This window comes from Corvus brachyrhynchos, unplaced genomic scaffold (assembly GCF_000691975.1).
Source record: "Corvus brachyrhynchos isolate BGI_N302 unplaced genomic scaffold, ASM69197v1 scaffold83, whole genome shotgun sequence".
In the NCBI taxonomy this organism is placed as follows: Eukaryota; Metazoa; Chordata; class Aves; order Passeriformes; family Corvidae; genus Corvus; species Corvus brachyrhynchos.
Genome location: NW_008238464.1, coordinates 11,999,566 through 12,011,218, shown reverse-complemented (window position 1 = coordinate 12,011,218; position 11,653 = coordinate 11,999,566). Strand labels below are relative to the sequence as shown.

Genomic DNA, 11,653 nt, shown 5'->3' with positions numbered 1-11,653 from the left:
AAAGATACTTCTCATGAGCTATGGGCTAATAAGTACTCATGAGTGCTCTCTTAGCCTGCCTAAGTTCTGGATAAAGTATTGAGCTTATGATCCAGGAGAGGTTAACCTATCAGCAGGGAGTCATCATGCTTATGGTGAAGGTGGTTTAAACTAATGAGTGTCCTCTTGTAAACTGGGTCAATTTTCCTCCACATGCCTCTTTTTAACCTGTATTTTTTAATTAGCTAGTTTAGTAGGTGGCCATAAAACCAGTTGCATAAACACTACAAATAGAGACCAAAATAAGGGTATCTGAAACTGAAATTATAATCTAAGATGTCCCATGATGTATAATGAGTTGTTAATATCAGTTCGTTTTGCTCCTGTGATCATAAACTATGGATATAAAAATATCCATAGTAGTCTAGACCAAAGATCCTACCCAATAAGTGTTCTGTTTTTGGCAGTGGCCAAAAGCAAATCCAAAGGAACATAAGAATAGGGCAAGAGTGTTATGGTATTTCTGCATGTTATTGTTCCAGCTTCAGCTACCTTCTAGTTAATGAAAATTCCTGAGCCCAATGTAATTTCACTGTGTTTATTCACTTCTGATGCATTTATCTTCACAATAATATCCAGTGTCCTATGAGGGTCACTAAGTTTCAGGGCATCTGAAACATCATGAGTGATGGAGTTTCAAAGTTTTAAGTGCTTTCTCTATGTAGAACCACTTTTTTTTTTTTTAAAGCCAATTCTTCTACATTTATATGAATCCTAATTCTTGCTCTGTTTACCTTGTCTGTATGCACATGATTTTATAGATAGATTTTATAGATATTTAACCTGGTTTTGCTTGTTCTTTTTCTCATAGACTCATCAATCTTAAACTGCAGATTTAGGAACTGCATGTTAATGCCATAAACTTTTTGAATACCAGTTCAGCAAGGCAACATCCTGGTGTGGCATTCCATAATGCATATCAGGAAAGTCCAGCTTTGGAACTCTGTGGATCACTGTAGATGCATGCAAACCCATCCATATACGGCTTTTGCATGAGGTCTGAGAGAGAAGGGAGTAGCTGGTGCCTCCCTGCATCTCCTCCCGCTGTGGAATTAGGGGCAAGATGAGTCTGGAACTGGGAGAGATTCCAAGATTACTTACCCTCAGTATAGTCAGCTTACCTTCATTATAGTCTGCTCATCTAAATTATTGTCCGCATTTTTCAATGTTACACAGAAGGCTAAAGTTAATGGTAAAGCACCTGGTGACATTTTCAATATATGTATAACCTTGGCAAGCCTTGGACTTGTTTGTTTGGGTTTTTTTCATTTTCATTAAATTCAGGTGCTTTGATAGCTTTGAAAATCTGGCTATGAGGGAGTAATGTAGAAAGCCTCTATTCAGGCTACAAGCAGCTATTGTGAGACTTGGAGCTTACAAGAGGCAAATTTCCATGTAATGGAAAACCAGAATGAGATCCTGTTGAACTCACTTTGTATAGGATGTTGTGTGTGGGAAAATAAGTAAGGCTAGAGGTAATCCGGCTTAGAGATGATCCCAGACTTAAATCCTTCAATATAAACAGCTTCAGACCTTGAGGTTTCCTAGGACTAGATATGGACAAAAATACTGTGTCTCAGGCCTGTCTTTAAATTACACAGTAATTGTTAATATCATTTTTGGAAAGGCTTTCTGTTCTATTATACTAAGAATGTGTTCTATAGAAAGAAAGTTTGTTTTAAATGGCATAATATGAGAAACAAAATCTTTGTGATTTAACTGAAGCTGCTTATATTCCATGTAAGAGCAGGAAACAGTATAGTTTGTCTTGCTAAGAATTGTTTGTTGAGTGAAGTTTAAATGTCAGCTGAAGGTTTTGGTGGTTTTTTTAATCATACTGCTTGAATAGGTGATTATTAAAAAGCTTTTTTTCTCAAGAGATGTCACGAGTACAATGAATTTCATAACCAAACAAAATTTTTTTTTTACACCATAGGGTGAATCAGTGCAGAGGAAGCAAAAGAGACAGAGCTGTTATCATTTAATTTTTTTCAAGAGAAGTCACCTAAAATGCCTGAGACAGAACAAGTAGTTTTTACAGGGAAAAGGGGAATGCAGAGAGACTTGCAAAGCATTATCACATCAATGCAGCATTTTTACATTAGTTGAAGGTAGTGTTTGCCTCATTTTGCGTTTGCTAAACTACCATGAGTAAAATAGCACTTGTTATTATAGCATTATGTCTTGTCCTATCATTAGCTTCAGATTGCAAATGTTGGACACCATGAATCAGAATAATATAATGGCTCATGAACCAATAGATGAAGAAATAAATAAGTGTTATGATCTAGTCCTGACTGAGATCATATTTTGCTTCTCTGCAGTACACTGAAGTATCCCTTCCCAAACTGGTCTTCTGTCATGCTGTTATTACAATGCAATAAATACCATGTGAATCACTTCACGCTGATCATGTCTTCAAAACTGAAGAAACTAGTAGTAAATAACACTGCTTCATTTGTTCACTTGGATTTTGCCCATATTTCAGCCTTCCCTGCATATTTTCCGGGACCTCTCCAGCAACTGAATTTTATCAGAAAAAGCATTAAAGGAAAATTGTATATTGTAGATGTCTTTCTAATGTGGAAAACTATGTTGGTCCAATAAACAGAGGAACACAAGCCTGAGAGAGCAGCGGACACTTCATAACGTTCTATCTCAAATATTTGCTTTATAGTTTGTGGTGTGGAAATGCAGGCAGGTGATGCTGCAGAGCAGCTGCTGCTGCTCATCCTTCTGCTGGAGTGGTGGGTTGGAATCAGTGCTGGATTGTAGTAGGTCGCCAGCTGTAAAGGTGTATCAGGGGCTACGTACTGGGAGGAGAAAGAGCAGGAACATATTTTCAGGAAGCTTTTGACTTGTACACATCTTTGAGCACTTCAGAGTTGATCATGTTTTACTACGTGCAAGGCATCATTAATTTTACCATTTACCATTGCTACACCTTCACCATTCAATACAGTGAGGTAAATATTTTTTTCCTCGATGGTATGTTGACACAGGATTTATACAGAGCTCTGAAAAATCATACTATGACTTCACAGTAGAAACAATTAATGTATTTCATGTGCCCTGAGCAGATTCTGCTCTGTGTTGTGATATTAAATATAAAATATTTTCCCCTTACTGTAGCCTACTTTTAGAGCAATAATGCTGCAAGACACATGATCCAGAAAGGAAATTACTTAATTTTTTTATATTTCCTTCTTCCTGTTAGTCTAAGACCATCAAAGACATGTTCAAGACCATCTTTTAACTATAGTTTTGATGGTCATTAGTGTCTTAATCTTGCTAGGTTCTAAACTTTCTGGCCTGACCCTTTAGCTACCCTTAACTATTGAAGTTAACGCAACTGTTCATATGCCTAAGTGCTTTGTTGATTAATGGCCAGTGTGCTCAGAAGCTTGTAAGAACAACCTCCCCAGTATGCAAAGAAAAACAAAGAACATGTGACCAGTCACAAAAACTCATTGTGGTTTGCTATGTGAAATACCAGATCTAACAAAATACAATAAATTTAAAGGTGTACCTGCACACAGAACAAATTATTTCAATAATTTTATTACTGAATAGTTTCACAGATATTTCATCCTCCTTACAGCATTCTGTGTGAAGAAAGGTTAGCTCTGAATGAAGACAGCAGGCTTACATATGGCTCATTATCTTCTAAGCTTTGATAGCAGCTCCTTTTGACGTACAGTTAGCATATTAATTATTTGTATATATTTTGGAGGGAGTCAGTTTGTTGAGATATCTTGACAAAAAATACAGAATGTAGTTTCTTTTTTTACTGAAATACTAATTTCACAGCTGCTAGTTATTTGCATTAAATTAATAATTTTATGCTAGCAGGTAAAGGTTTTCATATGTCTTATTTTATAATATTTACTTTTATACTGTCTTTTATTCTAATAGGAAAATCTGTCAGACACTGCATGTTAATTATTTTCAATCCTGTCATGATGCAGAAATCAACTTGATGTTACCGTGTTTATTGATGCCAGACATTTTTATTGTAATTAAACCTTAATTTGAGCTGCTGCTGTTGAACACGTCTGCTGTGAAACCTTGTCTTCCAGCAAATCCCATTTGATGTTCCTTTCTAGTAAGTTTTTGTAATTTGGTTGCCTGCATAATAGTGCTGTCACAGCTGGTATTAATTGGCATTTTTGTACCAAATAGTAGAGACCCACATCAGAATAACATACAAGAGCTGAAATACTTTTACAACACACACTGTTATCATTTGCACTACTTGACAGGGGTGGAATAGAGATAAGAAGCCATGAAGTGCTTTACCTAAAGACCTCAAGCAAACCAGTGCAGAAGTAGCCCCCGTTCCCAAAACTGCAGTCTGGTGCGGTTTTCTTGCTGTGGATCTCAGGATACAAAGAAATAAATACCTCTGTTTACCTGGTTTCCTGGAGTAGCTCTATATTGGTGGTGTTGGGCTGCCATGAACAAATTTCACTGCTTTTATGCCCATGCTATGCCAATTTTTCAGCTACAAAGCTTCAGTTCCTTATGATAGTCAATTTGGCACCCTCCTGGAACAGTCACTGCAATATAAAGGAGAAAAAAGTATTTGAGGCAGAAAAAGTAGCTGTCTGCAATAGCATGGTAAAAAAAAGAAACCACATTAGATGAAATTATTCCTATGGCTGGCAGTAACACATTTCTACAAAACGGAAGAGTTTGACAAAGATGAGAAAAAGAAATCACCTTTACAATTTAGTTTATTTTAAATAAACTGTAGAACCATTTAAACCAGAAATTCCCTCTAGGGGAAGTTGCAGAGTTACCTGGCATTCTGCTGGATTATTTTTCTCAATGGCACTCAAGAGCTTTAAATTCTGTGGGGAGATGATGAGGTTCAGCCGAGGGCATTCCTAGTAACCATTGTGCAGCCATAGCTTAGGCTATGTTGCAGTATATCAATTTAAGATGCTTAAATTGTGCATATGAACCTGAAGTTTTCCAAGTGGCAAACAGATGTAGTTGGCATTGGCATTAGTAGAATTTTGAGCTGTTTTTAAAGTTTGAGGATATAGAATAAATGCACATTTTCCATCCAGAAAAATCTGAAATATATTTATTTGTTTTTTGTTAAAATGGATCTAAAGAGTTTAAGTTGGGGAGGGGAAGAAAGCACAAAAATCTGGTGAAGAACGTATTTCTAAACACTATTGACAGCTTTGTGGAGATGATCATGTGAAAGGCAGTTTGGGGTAAATTTAAAAAGCATGCTCTGGGGCATCACCTGATCCATACATTTCTAATTAGAGATGTGAGATTTCTGTCCAACAAAGTTAGCTGCATACCCTTGTTGAGAAAAAGAGCTAAGTGTATGTGGGATTTTAAGAACATGGTCATGTGGTATCTGTATAGACATTTTTTCTTAAGTCCATCAACTCAGGTTCAACCTACTACAGTCCAGAAACAATTTACGCTTCAGAAAATCTACTTTAAAAACCATAGTCAAAATAATTAACATCAGCTATTAGTTTATTTGAAAAGATTAGATATGTGCATTTGTCTTACAGATCTAAAAGTCTTTAGCTTGGGTATCTGGAGGTAATTTCATTGTCAGTATCATGAAGAGATTTTTAAAGTAATTGTCCCGTATTGCCTTTTTTTTTTTCTTTACATAAATTTAAAATTAAAGCAATTATTTGAATAAGATGTCTGCTGTTCTTACTTATGTGGCTATTTTGTTGACTAATTTCACAAGCTTAGAGCTGCTCAAATGACTGCTAGTACTTATTATGTCCTTCAGGTTCAGTGTTTCTATACAAATATTTTGAGTTCTGGGAAATAACAAATGCTTGCTGCTTGTGCACACATCACTGTTTCTAGTGTCACATGATAGACATTCTAACCATGAGAACAGTGAAGTTAAAAAGCTTTATAAAGACTCCTAATTGAAAATTTAGAATCAAGAGAACTCCAGATATTCAAAAGGGGATTGATGCTGTGACATCTGAAGTATCAGGGAAGCAGTCTGAAGCAGTCTGGCAATTTCTTGACAGTGTTTTGTACTTATTTTAGAAGGGATAGCAGAGTTTTCTGATAAAGCTGTCCAAAATCAGTCCCATTAGGTAATGAATATTCTGTTCATATTAACTACTCAAATGACTTTTTGGAAACAGGTGTGGCTGTGGGCTCAGTGTATTAACCTTAGCTGAGCTTAATCCAGAACCCTTGGCTCTGGTGGCAGTGGCTGACATTCAGCTGGATCAGCTTGAGTAGCTCCTCCAGCACCTACCCCTCAGTTTGTATTGGACTGCTAAACCCAACAATCTAAGTAAAATTTATGGCAGTGATCTCGCTAGGATAGTGTGCATTGCTGAAAGGAGGGCTGGGAGAAGCTTTTCTTTTGCATGTGTTGTAAACACAATTCAGCAGTATAATATTTCATAAAACTCTAGAGCCATGATCTTTATGAGCAACTTTATAAGACAAGGCATATTTTCGTAATTTTTCTCAATTTCTTATTGGGCTTTTTAGATAATTTCATGCATTTTGCCTCCTTTTGCTTTTAAAAATACTAGAGGTAATTTCTAAAACAATCTTGTCATTTCATGTGCATACTTCACGCATGCACACACAGTTTTTCAGGCTTCTAGCTTTATTTAATCACAAAATGCCCCAACTTTTCCTACTTTAAAAAAAGATTCTGTCTCAAGTAGGAGCTACTTCCTTATTGTATACTTTTTTTATTGTATTGTTTTACATTGTATTAGTCAGACTTTAGGCACTGACAGGATAGATTTTTTAAAAGGAGCAAATTGTGTGGGGGTTGTTGTGAATTGTTTTTAATTTCTCTTTTGTAACACGTGGCATTTAACCAGTGTATCTTCAATTTTTTTAGATAACAACAATCATAAATATGGAGGTGACAATTGAAGAAGTTTTAGTCTTGCTGGCTGTCATGATGCCTTCTAGTTTATAACAGTTGATGTACTTGTAGATATGATGCAAAAACCTTTTTCAGATAACCTTTAATTGCATACTCACTGGAAAGAAAAAAAATCCTCTCTTTTCAGTATAGGTTGTTATCAGAATACCAGAATACTATCAATTTAAGATTCATTAGCTCAAATAAAATAAAGAAATTATGTTTTTTGAAAACCTTCACCCTACATTTATGGTACAAGCTGATAGATTTTTTAAAACATATTTCTAATTTTCTATATTCTTCTTTAACCTATTTCTATTTTCTTCAAGTAGAGAAGTTATCAGAAACCACAGGTGTTTACAAATGTGTTACTAAGGGTTTGCTAATGCAGAAAAGAAGTAGGAAGGAAGGAAGGAACTGTCTGGGAGTAGAGGCTCACATACTGAATGGAGGTGGACCTGCCTGAAAATACAAAGAGGGTTCCAATGTGGCAGTAGCTGCAAATAAATATTTTTTTCCCATCCCTGGTAGTGTACAAAGCCAGGTTGGATGGGGCATTGGGCAGCCTGGTCTAGTGGAAGGTCTCCCTTGCCCATGGTAGAGGGGTTGGAGCTGAGAGACCCTTAAAGTGTCTTCAACCTAAACCCTTTGATGATTCTATGATTCTACCTTGAATTACATTTCTGAACAGAGGCCTAGTAAACCTCTACACCGATATGTCTGAATGCTGAGCTGTTGTAAGGTCTTGATGATTGGGATTTGTGTTTTCCCAGTTGCCTGTGTAGTGGTATTTTGTAACCCACCTTAGGAATGTGTTTTATCCAGTCTCTTACTGCTGGATAATTAGAAGGTTTAATTGGCTTGGATAAAGGTTTAGCCAAAGAAGAGTGATTTATTTATAGATTGCAAGTGAAAAGTATTACAAGTGAAAATACACATTTTGTATCTTTGCAAAGAGCAGTTCCACCCATGAAGATAGTTCAAAATAATCATAGAATGATAGAATGGTTTGGGTCAGAAGAGCCTTTAAGGATCATCTAGCAGGTGAGATTCGATAATGGAGTGAACTGGAAGAGATGAAATCAGATGAAACCTGCTTACAAATGCACTGTGAGTAGTTTTTGTCTTCATCCAATAGGCACATCAAGTGGGAAAGTTTGAAGGGACAAGGAAAAACACAGCCATGTCTTTATTTATTTTAAATGAGAGGGAACAATCACAAAGCAGGAAATGTACTTTTATTAGAGATTTCTTTTTGAAAGAAATATTGTTTCCAAAGAAATTGCAAAAATAATTAGCATGCATGTTGTTATGAAGATCAGCTACTGCAAAAATCTATTTCAAGGGGCCATTTCAGCTAGTTTCCTGCACTAGTTATTTTCTCTTTAGTATACAATTCTTTTCTTCTTCATCCAAACTGCTCACAGCAGTCTAATGCCAGATCAGCCCTTAAGGCGTCAGAGATATTTGTTTTCCATCCTGAAACCCACTGTCAGGCACATTAGTGGCTGTGTCATACCAAGCTAATTAATAATAACAGACATAATTTTGCATTCCCTGTATAGAGAATGAAATCCAGAAAAATGTCAGGAACTACTTGCACTACCTAATGAGTTTTACTACTTTTGTCAATTCTTTATTGCTCTTTGTTTTGCTTCCTTATTCAAGCATTATTAGACAAAAAGCTAGAAGAGCTGGAAATAAGATGAAAGCTTATACTGTTGGTACTGCAGCAAGTTTTGTCATTGATTTAAATGGGAGTAAACTTAAGCCTTCAGTATTACTCATAAGAGTCAAGACTAGAATTTTATTTGGACAGATACAGAACAGGTTTTATAGCATATCCTGAAAGAAGAAAGCTCAGGGATTTACAGGCATTTTCACATATCTGCAGGCACAGATTTCTCAGGCACTGCCAGGCAGCAGTATTGCAGTGCTCTAACAATATAAACAGTCAGGCAGTTGACACAAAATCAGTCCCATTATTTGCAGGATCATTGGAAGTAGCTGCACTGAGATTTTTTTTTTGATGCTCAATTTAAATTCTTTTTTTTTTTAATGTAAGCAGTATATGGTGACATATCTGAAAATGCAATTTCACTATTTTAAAATTTATATCCATTAGCTGATACAAGGTTTGAATTACATTGGTGTATAATATTTTCTCCATTATAGTAAAGGTTGCTTAGGTGGAGGAATTACCAACTCTACAATACTTAAAAGTCCTTCTGTTTTTATTCAGAGAAGCCAGAAGAGTTGCAATGGTGAAAATATATGTATAATATATGTCTTTTCCTCTCTTTTTATATCATTTAGATAGCAGCATGAATCAATTCCAAGTCCACTGGCTACTGGAGTCCTGTGCACACAATGACACCAAAGGACTTAGGAAAGTAACAGAGCTGACTTATGTAAGTCTCCATTCAGCCTTCTGCTTGACTCTGAGTAGTTCCTAGGCAGCAAGAGAAAGGATGGTTCTGTAACATAACACAATATGTGTTATACCCTGTTTCATGGATCAGTAAGGATGCTTTCTCTTTTATGTTCCTCTTTGGCAAAAAATAAAAATTATGCATCTGGACTGGTTTGGGGTTGCTTGGATTTCCTAAATCCACACTAGGCTGAAATCTTTTATTTGTTTTTGTTGTTACGCAGAAAATGAGATCAGACGAACTCCTTAACTAAGTACTTATATACTTCTACGGCATATAGGACATGGAGCTTTATCTGCAATTAATAATGTAGGACTATAGCACAGTGCAAATACTGAACAGTAATAATAGTAATTAATGAACCAGGTTTTCTTTTAGACATGCAGGTGAGTTTCACAACCCTGAGGAGAATAATAGATAAGAAAAGAAGGACTGTAGGTGACAAATACTAGATATTAAATCTGGAAGTTGAACAGATATCAGATGGGAAGCTAAGCTCCATGTAAGTACATCAGCCCAAATATATATTGCAGTGGCAGTACGTTGTACTTAATTTGTTTGCTATCAAGTGTCATCTGTCTCTGTAACACATTATTTGAACAACAGAGTAATGTGATTGGTGCATCATGATTGATTTAGTGTGTTATGGAGAATGGACAAAATCACAATTCACCTTTCCTTCTTACTCTGACCTGTACTACCCCATCAATTCAGGGGAATTAATGGCATGTAAAAGAGTAAATCAAAAGGCATAATTTGTCACACAGAATGGTGTTAGCTTGTAAGATTTACTGCTTCATGGGGTCAGCAAAGCAATATTAGAGGTGGATTTAAAAAATTATTTTGACATAATGTTATGATCATTTGCAATATTTCAAGATATGAACACTGGAGGTAGGAGAAACTTAACATTTAAGAAGTTTATTTCCACTAGAGGTCAGGAAAGACTGTTTGGACATCTGTCCAAATGCATTGTGGGATTAATGAATTTACTTGCTTTCAATCATTTTTTGGTAGTTCATCCAATCTACTTCTCTGTGTTTCTTCTGAGGAAGAAGCTAACTACAAGCAAACAGACGAAGGCCGATGTACAAAACGTTTAGTGCTGGATATGTGTAGGTCAAGGAGTACAAAGGCCTTACACTTTCAGTGTTGAGCATTTAGGCCCTGTCATGATGAATAAAAATAGTCCTGTCACAATTTTAAGGAGACACCAAATCTGTTGGACCACTCTCCTGACAGGTGGAAGTCAGGGACTAAAGTCCAGTCTCAGCCCAATCTGTATGTCCCATCGAAAATGACCTTCCAAGTGAAGGTTAGACTAATTTGCAATTAGAAAAAAGAGGGAGTTATGCAGAAGAACATGGGAAATTAGTGATTCTGAAGGGAATTAAAGATCCAAAAGGTAGTGAAAGACTTTTGACCTTAGCCAGTAAGGTTTTATTAGAGATTTTTCCAGGATAAAAACCAACCAACCAACCATTTTTTTACACATATGATTTGTGCTAAAGCTTTCAGACTGTAATTTTCAAAAGTACTTCAGACAACAGTAAGAATTTAGCAGGACTCTTACACTTTGTGTAAAGTTTTCTTCTCCACTCATTGTCCTTAAACAGAGACTTGTGCTTTGTATTATTTAGCTGTGGAGTTTTTTTTCCTGATAAGAATATAGAAGTACTTAATGTACTGAAGTGGAAAAATATGCATCCATAAAGCCATGCTGACCTTTAAATGTGCTTTTAAAAAGTTAAACATAGATGAAGCCTGTCATTTACAGCACCTTAACTCAGCTTTCTTACATTTATTTAATTCGATTAGCATTTATATCCTCACATTGCTACCCCCACTGCCATCGAGGGAGACTGTTCTAAATATTAGAAGTCAGTTGCTTTGATACGGCATGTCGAAGGAACTGTGTAGAACTGAAGGGCATATTCAAATACAATGCTAAGATATCTTACTACTGAAAATAATCATAACATTGACAACACTTGCTTTTTTCTCCGAGTTAAAACCACGTTGGTATGTCTTAAGCATCCAGGAAAGTTATCTCTTGGAGAAAACTTTTCATCTTTTGCCAAAGTTATTTTTCAATTTGCTCTTATTTTTTTTTCTTTTTTTCCTTGGGCTCTATTTGTAGCATGTGATCTTTTTGTTTTTCTTATTGTAGGAAAACTACATTATTCTGAAGGACCTGTCATTTTCATGCAAATACAAAGTAACTGTTCTGCCTGCAAAATCTAAAGGTCGTTTTAAGGCTGAGAGTACTTTCTTTGTTACCCCA

The 11,653-nt window shown here is 35.9% G+C and overlaps 1 protein-coding gene across 1 annotated transcript in view; it reads left to right on the top strand.

Annotated features, from left to right (window-relative positions):
- ANOS1 (anosmin 1) overlaps positions 1 to 11,653 on the top strand; it is a 126,800-nt gene that overhangs the window by 105,109 nt on the left and 10,038 nt on the right. The window contains exons 11-12 of the mRNA XM_017736982.1: positions 9,254 to 9,348; positions 11,540 to 11,651. Of these exons, the coding sequence (XP_017592471.1) occupies positions 9,254 to 9,348; positions 11,540 to 11,651 (207 nt within the window). The remainder of the gene's footprint in view (positions 1 to 9,253; positions 9,349 to 11,539; positions 11,652 to 11,653) is intronic.